The 25,570-nt window shown below is 57.2% G+C and overlaps 1 protein-coding gene across 1 annotated transcript; it reads right to left on the reverse strand.

Annotated features, from left to right (window-relative positions):
- Window positions 1–595: 595 nt before the first annotated feature.
- On the reverse strand, window positions 596–25,015 carry Tcf3 (transcription factor 3). Its single transcript, XM_051172808.1, has 19 exons — window positions 24,714–25,015; window positions 22,274–22,408; window positions 19,045–19,117; window positions 12,624–12,697; window positions 12,401–12,479; window positions 11,232–11,299; window positions 10,709–10,841; window positions 9,722–9,774; window positions 8,446–8,548; window positions 8,216–8,373; window positions 7,999–8,128; window positions 7,585–7,643; window positions 7,417–7,495; window positions 6,405–6,478; window positions 5,943–6,101; window positions 5,737–5,863; window positions 3,854–3,986; window positions 3,467–3,702; window positions 596–1,295 (listed from the first exon to the last, which is right to left on the reverse strand). The coding sequence occupies exons 2-19, from the start codon at window positions 22,343–22,345 to the stop codon at window positions 1,153–1,155; spliced, it is 1,953 nt and encodes a 650-aa protein (XP_051028765.1). The 5' UTR covers window positions 22,346–22,408; window positions 24,714–25,015; the 3' UTR covers window positions 596–1,152.
- Window positions 25,016–25,570: the final 555 nt, after the last annotated feature.

Raw genomic sequence — 25,570 nt, forward strand, 5'->3', positions numbered from 1 at the left:
AGCGGGGGGGGGGGGGCCCTTTTGTTCTCACTCTCGCTGGCGGGTTCATCTACCCTGCCGCTGAGGCATCCTTCGCTGGGGTTAGAACCCAATTCTTCAGGACTCCAACACAGACGCAAGACCAGCGGTTCCCTCCAGCACGGGATCGGGACCGCGGAGACAGTCACCAGTGGGAATACCCAGACTATGGCCCGTAAGCCATACGAATACCCTCCCCACAGATCTACATGCCAGTGCGAGCAACTAGTCAGGCCCTGCCTCACGTGAGGCTTAGCTACAGACCACAGGCACGTGCCGATGGGCCCTGGGTGTGGTGGTGGGAAGTGGGAGGGGACACAGGCCATCCATACTGTCAGGCCTTTCGGTGGGGGTGACCCTTAGAGCAACACTGGGTCCTTTTTTTCCCCTTGTGTTTTTCGAGACAGAGTCTCTCTGTGTAGCCCCAGCTGTCCTGGACTCGTTTTGTAGACCAGGCTGGCCTCGAACTCACAGTGATCCGCCTGCCTCTGCCTCCCGAGTGCTGGGATTAAAGGCATGCGCTGCCACTGCCGGCAACACTCGGGTCTTTTGAATGCTACTTGTAGACCATGAAATAAGACGCTGAATTCTAGAAACAGAACAGACAGGAGACTTTTATACAAAAATTTGTTGCTTACAAAACATACGCAAAAGAAAGCTTAAAAAAAAAAAAACAAAACACAGAAGGCCTCGTTCTTGCTAACTCTTGTCTACATTTTTTAAAAAATCTGGTAACTAATGTTCTTTTATTCTTCTTTTAAAAAAAAAAACAAAAAACAAAAACGCTTAGGCACGATGTGCTGGGGCTCTGAACTAGAGGCCAGTCCCAGGCCGCCCCTCGCCAGGGCACGGTCCCGATTCTCCCGTCTTACATAGTTAAGGCATCTTTTCTTCTTTTCTGAAAAGTGAGCATGCTGCTTTGTTTCCAGTTTCGGTTAATCGAGGGGGGAAAGCTCCCTTCAGCTTGGTTAGTGGGGCCAAGACATGTGGGCTGCTCAGTGGCGCCCGAGGCCCCGCAATGTCCAGGAGCCCTCAGCTCACACCACGCTGGAGACCTGCCTCGTCCAGGACCATCCTGGGTGCACCCGGGGTAGAGCGCGGTGGTCCCTGGTCCCACGAAGACCCTGCGTCGTCTCACAGGTGCCCGGCCGGGTTGTGGGCTTCACCCAGGCCGGGGTGGGTGGCTGACAGCGCCAGTTGGGGATCTCCGACCACGCCAGACACTTTCTCCTCCTCCCGCCGCTTCAAGCAGGCCGCTTTGGGGTTCAGGTTGCGTTCTGGGGGGGTGGAGGAGAAAGCAGTGGGAGACGGTCCCCAAATGAGGACGGGGGTGGGGCAGGGGCTGTGCTGTGCTGTGGCCACCCCCAGCCAGCAGCAGGCCAGGGCGGAGCAGAATGGGGTGCGCGCAGCCTACCTCGCACCTGCTGCTCCAGGCCCAGGATAACCTGCACCGCCTGCTGCAGGATCAGCAGCTTGGTCTGCGCCTTATCCGACTTGAGGTGCAGCTGGCACATGCGGCCCAGCTCCCGGAAGGCCTCGTTAATGTCCCGCACACGCACCCGCTCCCGCGCGTTATTGGCCATGCGCCTCTCCCGGTCCCTCAGGTCCTTCTCCTCCAGGGACAGCGCCTCGTCCGTACTGCTGGGTCACAGCACCGAGCCTCCATCAGGGGGGGTCGGGCCACTGCGTGCCGTGTGCAATGTGTGAGCGCAGAGCTGGCGCTGTGCTGCTGGTGTGGGGACGTGGTTGGCGGCCAGCGTTGGGAGGAGTGTGCGTGGTGAGTGATGGCAGATCTGCCATGTGGACAACGGGGCCCTGTGCAGGTATCTGTCTGTGTGTGTCCTTAGATTCATGTCTCCGGGAGGCCGGGTGGTCGTTCTGGGAAGGACCGGGGCCTTACTGTGCCCTAACACACGCGGAGGGGCCCTTTCGGGGCAGTGGGGGTTTCAGCTGTTCCTATGCATGCTGACTAGTTCCCTGCTGTTCCCACACGCAGTTCTGGGTGATACGCTGCCCTGCAAGGCAGAGGCTCGGCCCCTGAGACAGGGCTCACAGGAGCAAACAGCACTCGGGCCTCAGCCCTGCCACCCTAGCTGGGCCAGGAGTGTGGACTCCCAGGCCCAGGGACCTGACTGATGTCTTCTACCGTGACAAAGCCCATGGCAGCAGCTCACAAGGAGAAGCCCTGCCGGTGTCTCACGCTGACCCAGATGCTTCCTGACCGGAAGCTGCGCAGGCGCAGTCCCTCCCTCTCCACTGAGCTGGCGGATGACCATCGAAGAAAGCCCTGGCTCGCAGGCTCTAAGGCCCAGCACCATACCCTTTGCTACTCATGTCTCCTGGGCGGCCACACTGGCCCCAGACCTCAGGACAAGCGCGCAGACCAAACTGCAAGTGGGCACCAGAGGTTGTGTGCTCAGAGGACTCTCTCCTTCGAGGCCCTGCAGGGCCTCATGGGACAAAAGGCCCCTAGGTCACGGTGCGGCCAGCCCTGCCCACAGGGCAGCAGGTGCGAGGTGAGGGGCGGCGGGTGGCAAGCGAAGGCATGGGGCAGCTAGGGTAAAGGGGACAGCATGAAAGATAGACAGCAGATAGGCGGGCTTTGGGGACGTGGGGTGGGCTATGCGCACGGCCCACCATAGAGACCTTGGAGCCAAGGGGACAGTGGGCGGCCGGGCAGATCCCACCATGCTGCAGAAGAGAAAGGGTTAACGGCAGGCAGGCCAGGACAAGTGCAGGTTAGGGAAGCAGCAGGGTCTGAGCTGTTGTCCTCCCTCACCGGCCCTGGGGCAGCTGGCTTAACACCATCTTGGATGGGGAAACTGAGTCAGGGACATGTTCTTGGGGGCAAGCTGAACAGTGAAGTTAGCTCAGATACCAGCTGGCACCTTTGGATTCTTGGGGGATGGGGGTGTCACTGGACCGTAACAGCCGGCCTCCAGGCTAAGGTTGGGCTGATAAGAACTGTAGGAGAGTCCAGGCTCATCAGAGGCCAGGAAGGTGGACAGCAACTCAGTCAAAAGGGGCCAGTCAGTGTGGGGAAAGCAAGTGTGGGACCAGTCAGTGTGGGGCCAATCAATGTGGGGACAGTTGGTGTGGGGCCAGTCAGTGTGAGGCCAATCAGTGTGGGGATAGTCAGTGTGGGGACAGTCAGTGTGAGGACAGTCGGTGTGAGGACAGTGTGAGGACAGTTGGTGTGGGGACAGTCAGTGCAGGGTCAGCTGGTAGGGTCAGTCAGTTATGAGGACAGTCGGTATGGGGTCAGCAGGTGTGGGGTGAGGACTGGCCATTAGGACAACAGTGTGGCAAACTGCGGAGGGGCAGTCAGCTCCGGGAAGAGCAAGTACAGGAGGGAACCGTCTGTCTGAGAAGGGGTGCAGGGTTGGTCTGGCTTGGGCAGCAGGGAGGGGAGCATCGCGGAGGCGCGGGGCGCGGGCCGCCCACTGACCTCGCACCTGCTGCTCCAGGCTGAGGATGACGGCCACCGCCTGGTGCAGGATGAGCAGTTTGGTCTGCGGCTTCTCGCTGCTGAGGTGCAGCTGGCACATGCGGCCGAGCTCCTTAAAGGCCTCATTGATGTCGCGGACCCGCAGGCGCTCGCGGGCATTATTGGCCACCCGGCGCTCCTTCTCCCGCTCGGCCTTCTGCTCTGGGGGGAGAAGGTCGTCCTCGTCCTCGTCTGGGCTATGGGGGAGGGGAGCCAGGGGCCAGAGGAAGACCATGAGGTGACACGGCGGCCTGTGGGGCCTCCCGGGGGTCTGTGTGCACGTGTGATGTACATGTGCTTGTAGCGTGTGACGTGTGCGCGTGAGACCCGCGGGGAGGGGCTTGGCACCTGGTACGCGTGCGTGGGGCCTTCAGGTCCTTCTTGTCCTCCTCGGGGTCTGCCACTGACGCATTCTCGTCGTCCTCTTTTTCCTCCCGCTTGATCTCACTGGTGCCCGCTGCGGCACCTGCCCTCCCGAGTCCTGCAACAAGCCTGGGGTGAGGGGTGGCGGCAGCAGCCAGGCTCATCTGAGGAGCCCCTTGCCAGGATGCAGCTTCATTTGTGGAAAATAAAACAGAGCAGCCAGGACTGAGCCTCATCTCGCCTCACCAACACTAGAGTATCACCCTGCCCTCAAGTCAAGGCCAGTGGCGCTCCCTCCCCACCACACAACCACCAAACGGAGCTCTTTAGAAAGCTCAAAAGTTGGGGAAACAGCTGGCCAGTGTTGGGAAAACTGCTGGCCAGTGGCGGCGCACTCCTTTACTCCTAGCACTCTGGAGGCGGAGGCAGAGGCAGGTGGATCTCTGTGAGTTCAAGGCCAGCCTGGTCTAGAGTGAGTCCAGGGCTACACAGAGAAACCCTGTCTCAAAAAATCAAAATAAAAACCAAAACCAAAAAAGAAAAAGTAAGAGGGGGAGAAAAAAAAAGGCGGGAGGAACAAGCAAACCCTGCTGGAAACTCTGGGACAGGGGATGAGTCTGTGGAATGCTGTAGGAGCTCCCAGAGGGCACCCTGCCTGTCAACCCTAGCTCTTGGAGGTTGAGGTAGGAGGGCCACAAGTTCAAGACCAGCCTGTGACACACAGTGAGGTTATCTAAACACACAAAACCATAACCTGATGTGACAGCGCTTGCCCTTGGGTGATGAAGGCCAGAGACCAGAAGTTCAAGGTCATCCCAGCCTGGGCTACATGAGACTGTCTCAAACAGTAGAAGACTGCACGGTGATAGCGAGATGCACAGGCGACAACGAGATGCACAGATGAGGCGCTGAGCCTGAAGCAGCCTGGAGACCGACGGCTTCGGAAATACTGAGGGGACTTACACAAGGCCATTCACAACTGACACCCAGGCCTGGGCCTTCCTCAGCTGACGTCATCCCTGGCCTCAGCCATGCCAAATCTCGTCCCTAACACTGCCAGCAGCAGTGGCTCCCGACGGCCACCTGTAAATTCTAAGGTAAGCCATTCTGGTCTTACCTGCTGCTTCCGTCCCACCACAGCACCCCGGGGCCTTTGCACAGGCTGCACGGCCTCCCAGACTCAGCAGCCCTGTCACCCCCTCTAGGACACTCCTCCTATTTCCTCCCACATGTACCCTACACTGTCCTGCTGTCGCTCATGAGAAACACACCTGTCCTAGGCCCCCCCACCTTGAGCCTCAGGGGCCTCAGATCGAATCAAAACACAGTAGTCGCAAGCTTGCAGGCTACAGCAAGGGTCAGAACAACAGAGTTAGGCTACCTGACTGCTCTTGGTCCCTTGGTGGCAAATGGCCGTGCGTGTGTGCATCTAACACTCCAGACTTATCCCTGAGACGATTTCTCACTAAACCTGGAAGTTGCTGATTTCCAGTGAAGCTGGCTGCGAGCTCCCAGCATCCTCCTGCCTCTGGCTTCTCAGTGCTGGGATACAGGCTGCCACACCTGACCCTTCAGTGTGGGTTAGAGATATGAACTCAGGCCACCATGCTCATGTGACAAGCACCAACAGAGCCAACTCTCCACCACTGCCTTTTCGCTATAGGCAGGGGCTTCTCAACTGCACCCTGTGGCAGCTGAGCGGCCTGTCCCTGCCTCCCAGCATGCACGTCCATGCGCACACGCCTGTGCCTTCTTCAAGGCTCCAGCAGCAGGTTAACTACCACTAAGTCACCCTCCAGTCTCGGGGACAGTAGTTCTGTCCCTCCTGATTAGGACTGAAAGGCCTTCAGCTCCCCATGGGGACTCACCGCTGTAGGAGTCAGGAGGCCTCTGGGAGAGGTCGGGGAGGGAGCTGGGTTGGCTTGGGAGGCTGGCGTGATTATGCAGAAGACTGGCACTGCTCGTGAGGCCGTCCTCAGGGTGGCTTGCACCGACCTGCGGACGAGGAGAGGGACGCGTCAGGGTGGATGGAGTCCCGACACATCACCCTTCCCTGACCCTGGCTGCTACTCACCAGGCCTGCGTGCCGCCCGCCCAGTGGCATGGGGCCCGGGAAGCTTGTGGCCAGCGCCCCGTGGCCAGGAAGGAGTCCGTGGAGTTCACTGGCTGTGCCGACAGCGTGGCTGCGAAGAACGTGGATCGCCTCGTCCAAGCGGTCCTCCATCTTGCTCTGCTGTGAGGGTGGGAAGGGCAGGCGCTGACGGACATTTTTAGTTACTCTTCCTCTGTGGCCCAGGTTACACCCAAACTTACTCCTGCAGACCCTCCGCCTCCCCAGCATGGGCATGAGAGGTGGGCACCCTAGAACCTCTTCTGCTGTGCATGTGCCAGGCAAGCACTCTGCTCACTGAACCCCCGGCCTGCTGTGGCAACTCATCCCTCCCCTCCTTAAGGCCTGCACTTCCGGAGGGTTCTGCACTGCGTTGGGGATGGGAGTGGCAGCTGGTGCCCTGGCTGGTGGGGAGGGGACACTCACCAGGCCATGGAGACCCCCATCGTAGTTGGGGGATAAGGCACTGGGCGCTCCTGCCCGGGGCCACTGTGATGTCCCTAGAGAGGACGGAAGGCTGTGAGTGGGCAGAGAGGCAGCGAGTGGGCAGAGAGGCAGCGGGGAAGGGAGGAAAGCCCTGCCCTCCACGCCTGACACGGTCACCTGGACACAAGACACTGCTCGCTATTCGAAGCCTACCTCTTCCCTGCCTGGGGAACATGTCCCACCACAGAGGAGCACCCTGTGGGATATAGAGGGGCCTCAGGAGTGGTTTCTATCCGCACCCCCAACACCTGGACTCACTGCTCCCAACTAAAGCAACAGGTAGTTAACTCCCGAGAGGATCATACAGACCAAGGTGAGGACAGATGTGGCACTGCAGACCAGGCTGGCCTCAACCCCATCCGCCCCCCTCCCCTTTGGTTTTTTGAGACAGGGTTTCTCTGTGTAGCCCTTGAACTCACAGAGATCCAACTGCCTCTGCTTCCCAAGTGCTGAGATTACAGGCGTGCGCCACTGTGCCTGGCTCAGAGTGGTTTTTTTTGTTTTTTTTTAAGATTTATTTATTTATTATTTATATAGTATTCTGCTGCATGTGAGCCAGCAGGCCAGAAGAGGGCATCAGATCACATTACAGATGGTTGTGAGTCACCATGTGGTGGCTTGGAATTCAACTCAGGACATTTGGAAGAAAAGCCAGTGCTCTTAACCTCTGAGCCATCTCTCCAGCCCAGAGTGGGTTATTTTTAACCCCAACCCACAGGACTTATAGAAGCCTCCAGCTCCTGCTTTCATGTGTCCGTAGGTGATGACCCCGCACAGCCACCCTAGAGCAAGCAGTATGGCTCACGAGAGCCAAGCCTGGAGCCAAGAGGTCGGAACCCAGGCGGAGGCGAGCCCACCTCACCCAGGTGCCTGCCACCTCTCACTACTTGGCCAGGGTCCCAGAATGGGGGTAGCCTGGGGACCACTCAGGATTCCCGTGTCCCCCACACACCTGGCAGGCCCTGGGGTGAACCCACAGGGGTTGAGGGGCTGGGCGAGAAAGTATTGCTGGAGTGGTCCGGAGAGTAGATCTGTAGTGGCAGGGACAGAAGGACGGACAGTCAGGGCCACCGTGAGGCTACCAGAAGCCCCGCCCGGCGCTGCCCAGGCCCCTGCTCACCGAGGCCAGTGCCTTCCCAAGGGCATCCCCTGAGCTGCTGGCTGTAGTCCCTCGGGTGCCTGTGGGAGAAGACACGTGAGCCCCACGCTGGGAGTCTCCATCCTGAAAGTAGGATAGGACCCCTACCCCGACCCCGTGTCAGCATCAACAGAAGCAGCAACCAGTGTTTGGGTCTTGCGTAACACTGACACCTGCCTTCCAGGTAAACGAGGTTCCCTTTCTGACTCAGTTTACCCCAGAGTGAAGTGGAAAACCTTCTTTTCGCTGGGCATGTGTCCCTAATAATGTACCAAGGCCATCCTGGGTCAGGGAAGGACCATGCCCTCTGGTTCTGGGTCCAGCAAGGGTCCCTTCTCTATGGAGATCCGATGCCTGCCCTGTGGCGTCCACCAGCAAAACCCCGTGTGGCCTCACCCATGAGGCTGTCGGCTCCGCTCACAGGTGGCGTGTGGCCAGATGTCCCACCGTAAGTGCCCGGGGCGGCTGAGAAGCTGGACACAGCTGGAAGTGTGCCACTGACCTCAGATCCGTGCAGCTGGTAACTCTGAGGGGACAAGGGGCAGGGTGATGGCTAAGGGGCAGGCAGGACAAGGTGCTGGCACTACACAGGTCCCCTGACCATGGCACCTACCATCCGTTCCTGCTGCTGGAGGGCCCCAAAGGCACCGCTTCCCACAGAACTGCTGCCAGGTGCAAGGGGCAGAGGGGACGAGCCATCACCTAACATGGGCCCAAAGCCAGCCTGGCCCGGGGAACTCCATAACTCCGCTGAGGGGTGCAGGCTGCCATCTGTGTAGAGGGGGACGGTGAGGCAAGGGACCTTAGCCCTGCAGAGCACCCCCGCCCAGGAGCCCCACGCACCTGCCACGTAGAAGGGGGAAGGGTAGGCGCTGCTGGGGGTCTTGGCGGAGGGGTAGGCTACAGTATCCCTGCTGTAGCTGTCACCTGAGCTGGGTGGATACACCTGCAGCAGGAGGGTACAGTCAGGCCGGAGGCGTGGGACAGGTGCTCCTGCCTCATTTTCCTTTCCTGTCAGTTCACTGTCCAGCGAGCCCAGGCCCTGCAGTCTGGTGCTCACTTCTGGCAACCTCACTTCCCTTCGCTACCTCTTAGAGGCTTCTCCTGTCTTTCAGGACACTCTCGCCCACCCCATATAGACACTCCTAGTGAATCCTCACAGCCCCACCTCTAATGCTCATTTCTCTGTTTTGTCCCTCTGGCACATAGGAGCCTGGGCCATGGAGGAAGAGTCCCAGCACAGCATCTGGCCCTCCAGCAATGACCTTGACCAGTTGGCATGTCTGGAACTCTTGCACAGCTTAAAGAAACTGAATGGTGATCTGCCCTGGCTCAGGACTCCGGAGGGGATCAGCTGCTCATGCCTGCCCTGGCACAAGCCTCAGGAGGGGATCGGCTGCTCATGCCTGCCTTGGCAGAGGAACAGGCAGCAAGTCTGAGCTGGCTGCAGGGTTAATTTCTACCTACCTCAAGTGGGTTCTGTTGGTCAGCGTCTCTGATCTCAGAGCTCTGACCCCCACCCCCGCTCCATGCATGTGTTTCTGGGAAGCTTTGGTCTATACTCTCCTCTTGCCCACTACAGTCCTGACATCAAAGGAAACTGCAGGGTTCTGGAGGTGCTGGAGGCTTCTGTAGATGAGGTGCCATGGTGACGTGCCTGGCTGTACCTCCCAAGAGCTGGGGGAGGTGGCCAGGTCAGAGAATCCAGCACACTGCCTTTCTTAATGTGATTAAATTAGAGGCGCATGGTGCCTTGAACCACGGAGGGACAGCCACCATCTGCTGGGGTTGGCAACCTGCCAATCACCAAGCTGGTGGGCGGGGACACTTATAGCCTTGGCAGGTGGGTGTGGCTAGAGAACAGGCAGGACCTGCCCCGCCCCTTGTGGCCCACCTTTGTTCTTAGCCACAAGAACCCACTCCTAAAGTGAGGGAGGTGGGACCTGAGGGAGGACATCCCTGGGGTAAAAGGGAGGGGGCACAGCACATGCTCAGTTCAAACACATCTGGCTTTGGCAGCCCTCAAAGCTCAAAGCCTGGTCACCCTCAAGAAGCAGCCACAGCTCCTGGAGTAGAAAACCCATGGCAATCATGTGCACCGGGCCTGTCCCACACTCACCGAGGAAGGAAGACCAGGCGGAACTTTCCGGACCTTCTTGGGCTGTGAGTCTGCTAGGAACAAGAGCAGGGTAGAAGGTCTGGCCACTGCCCTCTCCACATGTCCTCATGTGGACACTACCAGGCTAGGGTCAGGTCCCAGGAGTGCCACACCCCTAGGACTCGAGGGGCCTCCTTAATGCAGCCACTAAAAATCTGTTTTCTGGCAGCACTTGGGAGGCTGAGGCAGGCAGATCTCTATGAGTTTGAGGCCAACCTGATCTAAATAGAGAGTTCCAGGATAGTCAGGGCTACGCAGAGAAACCCTGTCTCAAAACAAACAGGGGCTGGAGAGATGATGGTTAAGAACTGTCTGCTCTTCCAGAAGATCTAAGTTCAATTTCTAGTAACCACATGGTGGCTCACAACCATCTACGCTGGGACCTGATGCCCTCTACAGGCAGGGAGGTGTACATGCAGATAGAGCACTCATATACATAAAATAGCACTGGCTGCTCTCCCAGAGGTCCTGAGCTCAATTCCCAGCAACCACACGGGGATCTGGTGCCCTCTTCTGGTGTGCAGGTGTATGTGCAGGCATTACACTCTATACATAATAAATAAATCAATCTTTAAAAACCAAGTAACAAATAAACAAATCTAAAAACCCAGGATGCCACCCACTGAAACTCCAAGACGTAAAAAAAAAAAAAAAAAAATCTTGGGGCACTACTAGCACAGAAGAGCTTGGGGGACACGTTAGACCAGCAGTCCCAGACTGGCACAGACAACAACTTTGGTGCACACCCTGTGTGCTCAGATCCAGCGCCCAGTGTGAGGCCCTCACTGAAAGCACCACCCCAGCTCATCCCACCCTGTGGCCACTGCTGCACCCCACTCCAGACTGACCTACAGGCGTCTGTTTCCACGCATGCCTGCGGCCAGCCCAGGCATCAGTCTCTGCCACAACTGCCCCTCCACCATCTCCATGTTCCCAGCCCTAACTCACCCAGGCCACCGTCCGCAGCTCTCCGCCGAGGGTTGCTGGGGTATGAGGGGTAATACTGGGAGCCACTCTTGACGCCCGTTGGGGACAGTGGCCCGGGGCTGCTGAGGCTCAGCTCGCCAGGCAGGAAGCCAGCCTGGGGGACAGGGGGTGGGGTGGGGGGAGGGAACGACACGGACAGTGTGCGGAGGTCAGACCCAAGGCCAAGCCCTACCTGGAGACCCTACCAGCTGTGGAGGCACTGCCACAGAGCTGGGCCCACAAGCTCTTAGGACACATGCTCTGTTCCCACTGACACTGGCCCATGTGAGCAGCCAGGTCAGGGCCTGTGTGCTGCACAGCTCTGCTCCTCGTGTGGGCTAGGACCACTTAGGAACATCAGGCATTGCATGAACATGTGACCATCTGTGATGGACGGTCTGGTCCCAGCAGCTGCTAACAGCTGCGGCTCCCCTGGCACAGTCTGAGTGAGTCCTAAGGGCCTCCTCGGAAGTCAGGCCAGCTGTACCCCTCTGCCTCAGTTTACCTGACTCAGTGCGCCAACGCTGGCATCTCTCCCGAAGGTGGCATAGGCACTCCGCTCACCGCCCTTGCCTGCAAGGGACAGAAGAAATTTGTATGAGGCCCCAGGAATGTCCCTCAGACAAAGGGGGTCACACATGGTGGGCCTCTGGCAAAGCCCTGCATGTACAGGCCCAACTGCCTGGTCCCCCTGGATACAGGTGGGGGACAAGGGTTCCCTAGCAACAGTGGAACCAACTGATCTGCACATTTTTTAGTTTAAATTTATTTTATTTTTTTAAGATTTATATATTTATTATGTATACACAGCTCTGCCTGTACATACGCCTGCAGGCCAGAAGAGGGCACCATATCACATTAAAGATGGTTGGGAGCCACCATGTGGTTGCTGGGAATTGAACTCAGGACCTTTGGAAGAACAGTGCTCTTAACCTCTGAGCCATCTCTCCACCCTAAGATTTATTATTTTATGCGTATGTGTTTCGCCTACTTGTATGTATATCTGCATACCACATACCTGCCTAAAACAGGGCATCAGATCCCCTGGGACTGGAGTTATGGATGCTGTGAGCCACCACGTGGGTGCCTGGCCTGAACCTGGGTCCTCTGCAAGTGCTCTTAAACACCAAGCCAACCTCAGACCTGTTTTGAGGTGGGGTCTCACGTAGCCCAGGCTAGCCTTGAGCTTGCCGCTCCTTCCTCAGTCTCCCGAATGCCTGGATTCTGAAGGCTGTGTACCCCGCCAGCACCCAGGGCCCACCCTGGGAATGGGAGATGAGTGAACAGACACAGCTGGACTCTGTGGGAACTGCCCTATGGCCCTGCCACCCTGTCAGGCAGGATGCTAGAGGGAGGCGGGAAAGGAAGCCCAAAAGGGAACATGCACCCCACTGCGGCAGAGGCCACTCTGGGCCACGGTGAAGGAGCCGGGGTCAGCACTGACCAGTTCCGGACTTTAGAACAGAACCCTTTACACTTATTCCAGCCTGGTGACCGTCCCCCCACAGCACCTAAGGGTGAAGACAAAGCTAACAGCCACTCATGTGCAAAGCGGCATCCAGCACACTGCCTGCCTCGATTTCCAGGCTGGGCTGCTGACGTGACGGCAAGTGCTCCACTCTCCCACTGTGCCCCGAGGCCCTCTTGGGGTTCCCACAGAGTGGCCACGCTTACCTCCAAGCCCAGGACCCGGGAAGGCGGAAGAAGACAGGCTGCTGTGGGAGCCACTGAAGTGTGCGCCTTCGCTGTACGCCTAAGGAGACAGACAGGGTGAGAGGGGCAGGTACCGTGGGCCACGGGCTCAGCCATGCTGTCCCAGAAGGCAACCACGAGCTTTTCCTCACCCCCTGCCCAGGGAAGGAGACCCAGAACTCTGGGCCTCACAGAGGCGTCTCACCCGGCTGGGGTCGAAGGAAGAACTGTTCTGATCACTGTTGCCCCAGGAGCCTGAGCTGGGTCGGTCCTCAAGTCCTGTAGGAGACAAAGGGAAGCCTAGCCCAGTTCTCAGGGGACCCAGAAGGCTCTGGGATCCCTGCTTCACCCAGATATGCCCAGCGGCAAGAAGGTCAGACCCCTCTGTCCTACATAGCCTGCCAACTGTCACTCCTGGCAGACTTCTACTCATCCACTAAAATCTCAGTTACTGTGCCCACTCTTAGCCCCATGGCCAGGCCTCTTGCTCAGGCCAATATCTCTGAGTCAGAAATGGCTGACAAAGGTTCACAGGCCCTCAGGGACTTCAGAAGTAGGGTCTCCCTGGCCCAGGGCCTCCACCAGGGAGGCTCACTAGCTCAGCGGGGTTAGCCAGGGACAGAGGCATGCCTGACTCTGGCTCCTGCAGCCTCAGAGAAAGGTCACGGCTTTACTAGTAAGGCAGGGGTTAAGCAGCCTGCAGAGGAGAGGACCTTGTCCTGAGGGGCGGGGCCAGGCAGGGCAGGGCCTTTATCTCCCCCAACAGTCCTCACAGGCAGCTAACCAGCTAACGGCCCACACCTCCAGCACACTGGCTTCCCCTGGTCCTGGACCTTGTCCCTACCTACAGGGACTACAGAGTCCAAACTTGATTCCAGCCTACAACTTGGCTACATGGCCCTGCCTTGTGCCTCAGTTTCCCTACTGTGAAACTGAGCCTCTGAGCAAGAACTGAAGTGTCCACACCCACATTCTAGACTCCAGGGGGTCTCCTGTGCTTGCCCTCCCCAGCTCCACACCAGAACCCTTCAAACCCCAGAGACTTTATTAGGAGCCTTTGTGCTCATCATCCCCTCCCAGGAGAACTGTGTTTAATTGTGGCCTTATTTGCATAATTATGCATATTAATCTCCCAGTCTCATGAATATTCACTCATCAATTACACCTTATTTCTTGATCAAGTTCCAGTGTGTTGGCAGTGGGGGGCTGGGATGCAGACCTGGGGGCTTCCAGGAACCCCTTCAGCATCAGGTATAGTCTGTGGGTATCTACACCCCAAAATATTTAGCTGTCCACTAGGGTTTGTGGTGAGGCTGGGGAGCCAGCCCTCACACTGGCTGTTCCCATAAACCTCCATTCAATATGAACCCTACTCTGGAAGCTCAGACCCAAACGATGGTCAGGGCCACCAGCAGTTGTGACCCCAAACTCATCAAACACTGCCCCATCCCTGAAAGCCTGGCGATGCTGAGGCAATACACAAGACCCCAACACCCTCAAGCACAAGCCCTGTCAGGAGGCCCCTCCCCCACCCCATTAATACAGTTATTAAAATCACCCCACTGATAAATTATGCATCTTAATAACCCCAACATGAATATTCATGGAACAGTTTCACTTGTGTACTAATTAAAACATTCTAATAGACTATGTTGATGTCAGTTTCTCTCTCTCTCTCTGACACACACACACACACACACACACACACACACACACACAGAGTTTCTTTTCCTGTCCTTCAAGGTGAAGCACTAAAGGAGAAACAGCACCTCCTTGGAAAGAGGCACAGGGCTCACCCCCCAGAGCTGGCTTAGTCAAGCCCAGATAACCTGAGGGTGGACCAAAAGGCCCAGCTTGGAGTTCCATCCTTGTGCACGAATTATTGGCACTTTGGCTCCTGACTTGTTTTTATAAATAAAGTTTTACTGGCACATGGTTCTCCTGTTCATGAGCTGCCTACAGCTGTATTCATGACAGGGATAGTCCCATTGAAAGGTTTATGTATTCGTTACCAGGCCCATCACGGAGATAATCGCTGCCCTGGTGTGGAGGAAACGTGGGAGCTCAGCACAAGGGCATCACACGGTATGGAAGAACCATCCCCACAAAGTCTCAGGACATCAGCTCACAGCACTAGCTTTGCACCAGCCTTCCAACCAGGCATGTGGACTGAGCCGCCCACCCTGTCACCCTCTTCCTCACTCCCACAGCCCACTCAACAGTGACAGAGCAATGTTACTTGCACCCAAGGCCCAGTTGATATTGTCCCAAACAAGCATGACAAAGCTCTCAAACAAAACCTGCCTTCTATCCCGTGAGCTCCAGCCTGGACTACTGAAGAGAAAAGCAAGCTTGAGACTGCCCAGTCTTCACAACACATCTCAAAAAAAAAACCCCAAGTGAACCAAAGAGTGGACGCAACTTCTGAGGGCCTAACAAGTAAGACCTGTGCTGCAAACAGCACACTGTACCTGTGTGGGCTCAACCTCAGCCTATCAAGGCACCTAGGCCAGGCTCCACCCATGGCCACGGCCCCAGCCCCTCACACTGGGGAGAGCATAGCAGGTGCTCCACCCATGGCCACGCCCCCAGTCCCTCACGGGGGGGGGGGGGGGGCACGGGCGGTTTCTAGACAGAGACCCCACCCGAGCCACGGCCCCACTCTCACCTCAAAGTAACTCTTTGGTCTGAGGGCGGGGCTCGATGGTCAGCTCCATCCTAACACACCCTCCCCCATCTAGTCAAAAGGATTAGTGAACACTTGGATTCTAAACTCTGGGAAAGAAAGATGAGAACTTTAAAAAGAGGAATTAAGATGAAAGGAGAAAGGAGTCGATGGCAAATATCGATTCTCCAAGGAGCAGATTCCACAGTACGAGATCAATACACAGCTACAGGAGACGGAGTCAAGGACAAAGGGACAGGACTGTAAAGTTTTACAGGCAGCAGTGGAACACTCAGACTGACGGGAACAGATGGTCCTGCTTTTGTTTTGGGGCTTGGGGCTCACGTAGCCCAGGCTGGCCTGGGACTCATGATACTCCCTGCCTCCTCCTGAGAGGGATGACAGGATTACACACTCACACTTGGCTTCAGTGTTCTCCTTCTACGTGACACAGTGGGCAGGTGGAGAGGACTGGCTGGCTCTGCTGACCGGGTTGTCTGACTGAGAGGGCATGTAGGGCAGGCTTGGGATGCAGCAAAGGTGAAGAGCTGAAGGTGGGGCTGGCCAATCAGATCAGAGGATGCCTGACTTCCATCCCCAGAAGCCACCTGAGAGCCAGGCACAGGCAGCACTGGGGAGGAGGAGAAGGGAAGACTCCTGGGGCCCACTGGCAGGCCAGCTTAGCTGGAGGTGAGTGCCAGGTGCAGAGACCCTGCTTCCAAAAGCATCGAGGGGAGTGATTAACAAAGACATTGCTGCCAACTTCCAATGTGTACTCACAGACATACACACAGACACAATCACAGACACACAGACACAACCACACACACAGAGACACAACCATACACACAGACACAATCACACAGACACACACAGACACAACCACATACACACAATCACAGTCACACAGACACAATCACAGACATACACACACAGCAAGGTAACAGTCACAGAAGAAAAGCCACCAAGAGGACACTAGGCCGCAGAGGCACCAGATAGCACAGCTCAGACTCTGCTTAGTTTTTGTCAACTTGACACAAGCCAGGGTCATCTGGAAAGAGAAATCTTAATTGAGAAGACAACTCCTTCAGATGGCTCTATGGGGCATTTTCTTGAACTGTGGTTGACACTGAGGGCCCAGCTCACTGTAGACGGTGTCACCAGGGATGGAGAGCTGGTCCTGGGCGCTGCAGGAGAGCAGGCCAAGCAGTCACGGGGAGCAATCAGGGAGCAGTGCTCCACCATGGCCTCAGCTGCTGCCTCCAGGTCCATCATGATGGACTGTGATGTCAGAGTATAAAGCAGAGACCCTCTCCTCCCCAAGCTGCTTTTGGTCACGGTGGTCACCACAGCAACGCACAGCACAGCAGGACTCTTACGAGGCAGACTGTGACACTGGTCAGCCATTCTGGAGGCTGTTGATTCAGTCCCTAGGGGCCGTGGTGGCGCACACGTTTAATCCCAGTACTCGGGAGTCAGAGGGAGGTGGATCTCTGAGTTCGAGGTCAGCCTGGTCTATAAAGGGAGTCCAGGACAGCCAGGGCTATACACAAAGAATTCCTGTCTCAAAAAACTAAACTAAACTAAACTAAACTAAACTAAATATAAAATGAACCCCATTGGGCTACACAGCTGCCTCAGTGGGAAACAGCCCGGCTGACCTTCCAGAGGCCCCAGGATCAGTTCCCAGCACCCACACGCATCTGTAACTTCAGATCCAGGGAATCTGACGCCCTCTCCTGGACACTGTGGTACCAGGCATGCATGTGGGGCAGATATACACACCAGCAAAACACCCATGCACAAAAACAAATATACCGCAGAAAGCTACCCAGAGAAGGAAGCTCTCAGAGGCATTTCAAACACTCCATGAACCTTCCCACATCGGTCCTGTCGTCTGACTCAAGCTCCCCCGTTCCTCCACGTCTTACTCTCTCTGCTCTACTGAATAAAATTCTAGAGAAGCCTTCATATGTAAAGTGCGACTGCAAATCAACAAGGGTTGTGTAGGATAGGGCACGGGGCAGCCCTGTTCGGTGAGAAGGAACCGTAAGTTTCAGCCTCCTTATCATCAGCGCAGGAGCAACACCGCATCCCGCATCCATGAGGAATGGAGCTCCAAGGACCCGAGTCATCACACAACACACGGCACTTTAGAAAAGGAGATGGAAACTGTTCTCAACATGCAGTGGGTTTGGTTGGTTGGTTGGTTTGGGTTTCGGAGACAGGTCTTTTTTTTTTTTTTTTTTAATTTAAAACAAGGGTCTCAGGACGGGGGTGGCGCACGCCTTTAATCTCAACATTTGACAGCCAGAGGCAGGCAAATCTCTGAGTTTGAGGCTAGCCTGATCTACAAAGCAAGTCCAGGACAGCCAAGAATACACAGAGAGACCCTGACTTGAAAAACCAAAAAGAAACAGTGATAGGAGAGAAAGATACTGACAAAGCCCACAGCTTGAACAGGTCTCCAGGAACCTTCTTGACCCCTTGAGGCACCTGTGTCACAGAATGATCCCATTTTTGCAGCAGCACTGGGGTCAGGGACACTGGACAGAGATTAGAATCAGAGCTCCTTCCTATGTAAAGATCTCCTACAAACCAACATGTCACACAAGTTCCTATGTAAAGAGTGACTGGAAGTCAACAAGGGCTACAGGGCTACAGCACAGGAACCAGCTCTCAGGACCTTTTATGAGTTCTTACCCCTTCTCTACAACTCAAGAATGATTTGAAATGAAAGTTATCAAGGAAAAAGTCCTGACCAAATGCAGGAGGCCTCAAGTCATGGAGACAACTTACTGCGAAACTGACAGCCCTGAGCCTGCCTTCCCGTCCTATGCTCCTGTGGGATTGCTCCAGACACCCTGTACTGACAGTGCCGGGGGACCTGCTCTATGCGCTCCTTCTGGATGTGCCTCCGTGGTCAAGAATGGGGGGCGATGTCTTTTCTGCAAGCCAGGTTGGCAGAGGCGATGTTGCTCCGAGGTGACACGGCCCCTGCAGGCCTTCTGCAGTGGTCCTTGTGCTCTGGACACCCCCCACCCCCAAACTCGGCTGACTGTGAGGGCCAACAGCGTCCCCATGGCAGGCTCACACAGCCCCAAGGCAAAAGGGCCACGTGCTAACCTTCTCAGGACCTAAGGAAGGGTCCAGGGCCTGGGTGAGGACGGGGCTGGAGGGTGAGACAGGCCGGACGGCAGCCAGTGAGTGACGGCTTCACAGTCCCACTCTGCTAGGCCAGGCTTGCAGGGAGAGGCCCAACAGGCCGTATCATCGCCAAGGAGCCAGCTCCAGGCCTGGGGGCAGGTCTGGAGGACAGTGGCTGTAAACAGGGCAGCCCTCCACCCTGCCCTCACAGGAGCTGCCAGCCTCACTTTACCCCCGTTGTGGCAGGAAGCCTGAGCGCTGCGGTCTGGGGGCGACTTCCGGGGCAGTGGGAGCCTGTGGGGATTTCCAGGCCCCCAGGAGTGCCCAGATGGCCCTCCATCCACTTCCTCAGGCCAGGGGAAGACCAGCAGCAGAGCGACGGTGGCACTGTCTTAGGGTGGGGTAAGCACGGGTCACCCCACACCAGTCCCCCAATACATCCTCCACAGGCCACGCACGAGCCGGCGGACAGCAGCCCACTGTCTCCCCATCCACGTCAGCTTAGGTCTATGAGGCGATTCCTCATCAAGACCTCAGAAGTCCTGGTGCAGCCCAGCCGGACCATGTGTATACACCACGCGCCTGATACTTGTTCAAAACGCAATCACTGGGGGAGACCAGGCCGCACCCTGGGCCTCATAGTTGGAACAGACAAGACACGGAGGCCTGGGTTCCAGGCAGCCCGGCTCGCTGGGCTCTAGGACAGCCACGCTGCAGTGGGGCACAGCGTGAGAAGATGCCACTGTCCACAGGGCCAGCCACACAGATCTGTCACAGTTCCCATGACCGCTCTCCCAGCACCCCTCGGTCTTACCTGAGCCTGCAAACTGAGTTCCAGCCAGGGAGGCGGGCCGGCCCTTCCCATTGGCCACAGGGAGTGGAAACATCTGTGGGGACAGAGGAGAGGGTGGTGAGTGGCGCAGTAGAGCTGGTGGGGGTAGTGGAGGGGGTGTCTCCGGCTGAAGGCCCAAAGACTGGGTTTCCTGCATGAGGCTAACAGAGCAGCGGCCAGGGTGAGGCCAGCTGCAGGACAAGCTTGGAGCGGGACCTCACACTCACGCTCTCAAACTGGAATGTCCAGGCCTCTAGGCCTCTAGGTTAAAGGGGAGGGACAGTGACCCACTTGCTAGGGGGCATGACTTCAACAGTTTGGTCTTGTGTGTGCACAGCCTTGGCGGTCATTCCTCAGGAGACGCGCTTGGTTTTGTTTTTGAGACAGGGTCTCACCTCGAGTGACCTGGAAATTGCTATGTAGACTGGGCTGGCCTTGAACTCCCAGGGCTCCACACGCTTCTGGTCCCTGAGTGCTGGGGTTAAAGGTGTGTGGCCATCTTGTTTTTGAGACATCATCTCTTGCTGGCCCGGAGCTTGCCAAGCAGGACAGACTGGTGGGCCAGAACTGTGGCGATGCTCTTGTACCGCCTTCCCCAGCGCTGGAGTTACAGGTGCCGCACGCCGCTTTATACATGGGTGCTGGGATTGAACCCAGGTCCCAACACTTTACCCACGGAGCTGTCTCTCCTGCCCCGATGTTGTTTCTCGGATGGGTACTCTGTAGTCTGGGCTGGCCTTGAGTTTATGATCCTCCTGCCTCAGCCTCGGGAGTACTGGGCACCAGGGGCATGTCACAGGCCTGACTCAGCAGACGCCAGGCACCCACACTGGAGGGGACATGGTTCCTCCCATCCCAGCAGGACTACAACACACTTCTGTTCAACAGGTGGTCAGTCAGGAGCCTCAGGCCAGCTCTGAGAAGCTCGCTCCCTGGCCAGCACACCCATGGATCTGGACATCCCCAGACACCAAGGAAGACCGTGAGACCCTATGTCATCATGTCACTCAAGACACACACTGCCAGGAGGTGTGACCCAACGTTGTAAGAGAAAACTGAGGCTGTCCCCCAGCACTGGGAATTGGAGGCAGGAGCATCAGGCCATCCCTGGCTACACAAGAAGCTGAAGACCAGTCTCAAACAAACAAGACAGCAAGAGGGGACTGAGGCCCTGAGTGGTGGAGCGGGGTGTGTGTGTGAGGGTCCTGTAGGCAGCCTCTGCCACATCTACCCACGCCCACCAAGCTCGTCCATGGTGCTACGTCTCCGCTCAGAGGCAGACAGACTACACGCTTTACCACTGTGGGGGACCCAAGTGACAGGAGGGGCGGGAAGGCCACACGCTACCCACCCTGTTCCCTAGACAACTAAGCAGTGCCAGGCAGGACATGTAGGGGGGGCACCATCACAGAGGGAAGAGCAGTGGCAGGGGCACAGCTCAGTCCGGGGTGAGCATGGGGCTACAGAGTGAGACTGGAGGCCGGAGAGACGGCTCGGGGTCAACACGCTGGCTGCTTTCCAGGGACTGGGTAAGGCTCCCAGCACCAACACGACCGCTTACAACCATCTGTAACTCCAGCTCCAGGGGTCTGAGGCCCTCTTCTGAACCTCGAGGGCACCGGGCATAAACACGGCGCGCAGACACACGCACGCACACGCACACACACGTGTACTTCATTAACTAAGGAAAAAGTTATAAACAAAATCTGGACAGTGCGGCGCAGTCCTGTTTTTCCAGTACTTGGAGGCAGGAGGGCTAGGAATTCAAGACCAGCCTGGGTTATATAAGGTGCTAGCTCAAAAACAAAAGAATAAGAACTTTAAAACAGGCTAGGTAGTGGTGGTGGCGCACACCTTTAATCCCAGCACTCAGGAGGCAGAGGCAGGTGGATCGCTGTGAGTTCGAGGCCAGCCTGGTCTACAAATTGAGTCCAGGATAGTCAGGGCTACACAGAGAAACCGTCTCGAAAAACCAAAAAAACAAAACAAAACAAAACAAACTTTAAAACACAACCCTCCAAAAAAACAAAACAAAAAAACCTGCCTCCCACTTTGGCCACATGAGCTCTGCCGTGGGAAATGACTCTTGCTCTCTGCTTCCAGCCTCAGCTTCTGACCGGGGCCATGGGATGTTCTCTCTTGACCTAACTCAGAGGAGACCCTGAGCCTTGCGGACTGAAGACAGGGTGGCCCAAATGCTTAGGGTGTTCCCATGGGTCCAGCAAGGCTGAGCTGCACCCCCAAGCTGCTGTGTTCCGGGCCAGTAGGCCGTGACCTGTCAGTTTAACAACAACAAGAACCCCAGCAGGCTGGGGGGCCTCTGCATGTGCAGCCAGGGGCAACCAGGGGGGCAACAACAAAACGGGCCTTGAAAATACCAGCAGAGCCTTCCGGAACCTCGGGGCTCTGTCCCCAGGGCCGCATTTCCGCAGGGCGGCTGGGGCTGTTTCGGTGTGGGCACAGTTGTTTTGTCAGAACTCTGCGGCCTGGGCCCCTTGTGGGGATGAGCTGGGGAGGTCAGACCGAAAGTCACCCTAGGAGCTTTCAGGGCACCATGGTGCTTCTGGGGGTGGGGCCGAGATCTCGTGACTCTGGAGGTTAGGAAAGCATGCTGATTCTTAAGGACAGGCCCAGTGTTCCCCGACATGGGTGCCCACTGCACCGATGGGTGACCTGAGAGTCCCAGGCTCATCACTGGGCGGTTCTATGCAGTGTAACTGGTGTCAGCCAGCAACCTCTCTGGGCCGCCATGGACTGGGCGCGGGGCTGACCCTCTCTCCCAACCATCCCTGACGGTATGCTAAGGAGCAAGGTTGCTGGAAGCCTCCCCCAGGCCAGGGGCTAGTCATGGCTCCCCCTCACTTGCTCAGATGGACAGGGAAGAGTAAGTTATGGGTGTGCCAGAGGTGCTCGGTACCTTCCTTCTCTGAGGTCCCCAGCATGGGCCAGAACAGCCTGAGGCCTCCTCCTCACCATCTGTAACTTTGGCAGTCACCTTCTTGACTGCATATTCAAGGCCACCAACCCCAAAGCCACAGGGGCTTCTCCAGTGAACAAGCTGGGTAGGGCCCAGAACTTTCTCTCTGGCCTCAGTGCCCCCACCTGTAGAGCAGTAGTGCCCCCCCATGGTGGGGGCTCCATTCCCTCCTGAGACACCCCCCCCCGCCCTGCCCTTTGAGCCCTCAGCATTGTAGGATGGGGGCTAGCTCACCATGCTGAAGTCTAGGAGGTCACTCAGTTCTTTGTCAGAGCCCACAGGTGCCATCCTCTGAGACTGGTTCATCGTCGTCTGGCCAGGGCAGCAGGCGTAGGAACTGGGGTGAGTTCCCTAGGCCTAGAGACAGCCCTGTGTGGTGACACCCAGGGACAGGAGGGGAAGAGTTGGAGGACACAGGGATTAGAGGCAGGAGCCTGGGGTCTATGGGGCCCTGGGGAGAGGAAGTGGGGAACCTAGGGTCGGGAGGAGCCACTGTAAATTCTTCCCAGAGCAACTGGACAGCTCCCACAATGGAGGGGGGGGTACACATATGAACTCTCTCCATTCCCACAGGACCACCAAGCGTCAGGTTGCATATTTTAAACTGGTGTGTGTTGGGGGACAGGGGGTAACTAGGAACACTCCTATCATGCCCTGGGGGCCATTCATGGGCCTGTCTGGGAGGCAAGGACCAGACTAGACTCTGAGTCTTCCAAATAAATTTTGTGGAACAGCAGCAGCAGCTGTCACTGAACACTCAAGATCCAAATCACCCCCAAATTCAAAGCAAAGCAAACACCTAGCTTCAAGATTCCACCAGGTTGGTGAAATAGGCGTAACCTTGAGACCCGTAACTTCTCCCTTTCATCCCCCCCCCAACCCAACCTCATTCAGAAAAGTTAAAAAAAAAAAAAAAAAAAAAAAAAAAAAAAAAAAAAAAACCCACACAAAACAAAACCTAGTGGGCTGTCTTATTGTCAGGATGTATCCGGGAATTATCCCTAGCCGAGTTTAAAAACATCCTTTTACCAACATCACCCTGGTGGGGGAGGGGGTCCCCAAGTCCTGGGGTTCCCCTCAGGTCCCAGGGGGCCCTGCTTCTCCAGCGGGGAGGGGACCCACCTGCCAGGCCCACCCCAGGAAGAGCATGGAAAGCGTGGCCGCCTAGCACACATTTAAGAAATTAACTTTTTCCAGGGTCCCCCCAGAAAGGATCGGGGAAGGAGGTTCTGGGGTTGAGGGAGGACCCATGTGCAGAAGCTCAGGAACCCCAAGTCTTTTGTTTGCCAACTCAGACATAGAGTGTGAAACAGGTACCTCCTCCCCCGCTGTTTTTTTTTTTTTCTTTCTATCCTTTTTGGAGGACGTGTGAAACTGACTTTTTTTTTTTCCTTTTAAGTTGTATGAAACCACATTTTTTTTTTTTGTGGGGTATTTGAAACCGATTTTTCTGGGTAACCCCAGGAGAGGTAAAACACTACTTGGAGTCTACAAATACTCAGGGTGCCATAAACACTTTTGAGAGGGAAGGAATGGGACAACCTGAGACTTTGGATTAAGGGGGGGCAAGCAGAATTGGGGACAGCCCTCCCTTCTCTTCCCTCCCCCACTCCAGCAGCCAGTGCGGGAGGGAGAGGAAGGCTGGAAGCTCTCTGAGGCTCGCAGAGGCCACCACCGTGTCCCAAACCCTAAGCTGTGCCGCGCCCCACATTAACACGGAGCAGATGTTTCCATCTCGGGGTCCCCGCGTCTGCCCTGCTTCTCTGTAGCCAGAGATCCCTTTTTAGCGACAGACAAAAGGACGTGTTCTCTCCTCCTGCGAACTCCAGCTTGAATCAAGGGGCCCATCCCTAAGTGTGTGTAAGGGGGAGACGTATCTCCCCAGACCCCCAGGAGTTGGGGGACCCCAGCTACGGAGTTGAAGAGATTCTCCTCGCTCTTCCTTCCACACTCCAGCTCAGATGGAGGGTTGGGGGCCTCCTTGGCTGAGGGTGGGTGGGAAGGAGACACCTCCCTCCAAATCCCCCAAGAGTTAGGGAACCCCGGGTCGCGGAGTGTGAGGATAGCCCTCATCCCTCTAAACTCCAGCTAGGACCAAGGGACACCTCCTTGAGTGAAGGGCTGGAGGTGGGTGGTAAGAGGACAACTCCTCTAAGAGAACCACGAGTTGGGGAACCCTTAGCTGATGAGGACATGGTCCTCTGTCTCCCCCGCCCCACCACCACAAACTTCAGCTCCGATCAGGGGGACCCCACTCCTTCAGGGTGGAGGTTGAGGATAGAAGATAAGAGAACACCTCCCCTAAGATCCCTACGAGTTGGAGAACCCCCTCCCGATGAAGTTGGGTGACCGTCCAAAGAGAGCCGTCACAAAAGAGGCCTGGGCAAAGTTTGCTCCCAAGTGCGCGCGTCCCCTCCACGTCGCCCCCCTCTCCAGGCGCGCAAAGTTGAAGACAGAGAACAATGCGCCGCCGGGCCCGGGGCCCTGTGCAAGGGGGACGCGTGCAGCCCTCCCCCGGGGGCTCGCCCCATGCCCAGCCTCCCCGAAGACCCGAGAGAGACCCGGAGGCAACTTTTCTTTTCCCATGCACTAAGCAGAGAAGGGGGGGTCCCCACCGTGCGCGCGTCCCCGTGTGCCCCACGCGCGCGCCCGGGGCCCCTCCGCGTGCGCTCACCTGCTGGGCGGGGGCATACACCGGGTGCACCGGGGCTCCCTGCTGCCCACCGCCCTCGGGGACCCCGGGGACAAAAGGGTGGCGGGCGCGTCCCCGAGGGTCGCGCGTGGGCGGCGGGAGCGCGCAGGGCTCGGGGGCGCGCGTCCTTCCTCCTCCTCCTCCTCCCCACTCGCGTTCGCGTCGCCTGGCCTCTTTCGAGCTTCTCCCAGAGCAGGCCCCGCGGGAAGGGACCGTAGCAGAGGCGGCGGCGCGCGGCGGTGGCCCGCGGTGGCCCGCTACGCCCGCAGCCGCCGGCGCTGCCTCATCTTCCTGCGGCGGGAGACATGTTCCGCCCCCCCCCCCCGCCCCGCGCCGCCCGCGGAAGCCACGCCCCCTCGAGGCCACGCCCCCTCCATCCCAAAGCCACCTCCCCTAAGTCGCCGCGGCCGCGCCCCGGCCGGATGCACTGTACGGATCCCTCCACCGCCTCTCGGGGAGACGCTACCGTACACCACCTCACAACAGTCGCTGCCAAGACACCCACAGGGATTACCATGGCACCCAGAGCCACCCAGTATCTAAGACTAAAGTGCTTCCGGCGGAGATACTAGGTATCAACCGAGGCAGAGCCTTAGGGACTATCTTCCTACGCGGTGGTGCACACACACGCGCTGAGCCAAGCGTCCATGACGCAAGCGGGAAGGACCATGAGATTGAAAGATAAGGGCCACCACAGACAGCCAATGGGCGGATGGGGGGCTTTGATTGGCAGTTGCTCCACCCATTCACCACGAAGTACCGCCTACGCTCCCGCCCTACAGCAGAGGCGGGATTCTCAGAGCGAGAGGCCGCGAGAAGCTCTCTCGCCGGGAAGGCGG

Source organism: Acomys russatus, chromosome 31, assembly GCF_903995435.1.
Source record: "Acomys russatus chromosome 31, mAcoRus1.1, whole genome shotgun sequence".
In the NCBI taxonomy this organism is placed as follows: domain Eukaryota; kingdom Metazoa; phylum Chordata; class Mammalia; order Rodentia; family Muridae; genus Acomys; species Acomys russatus.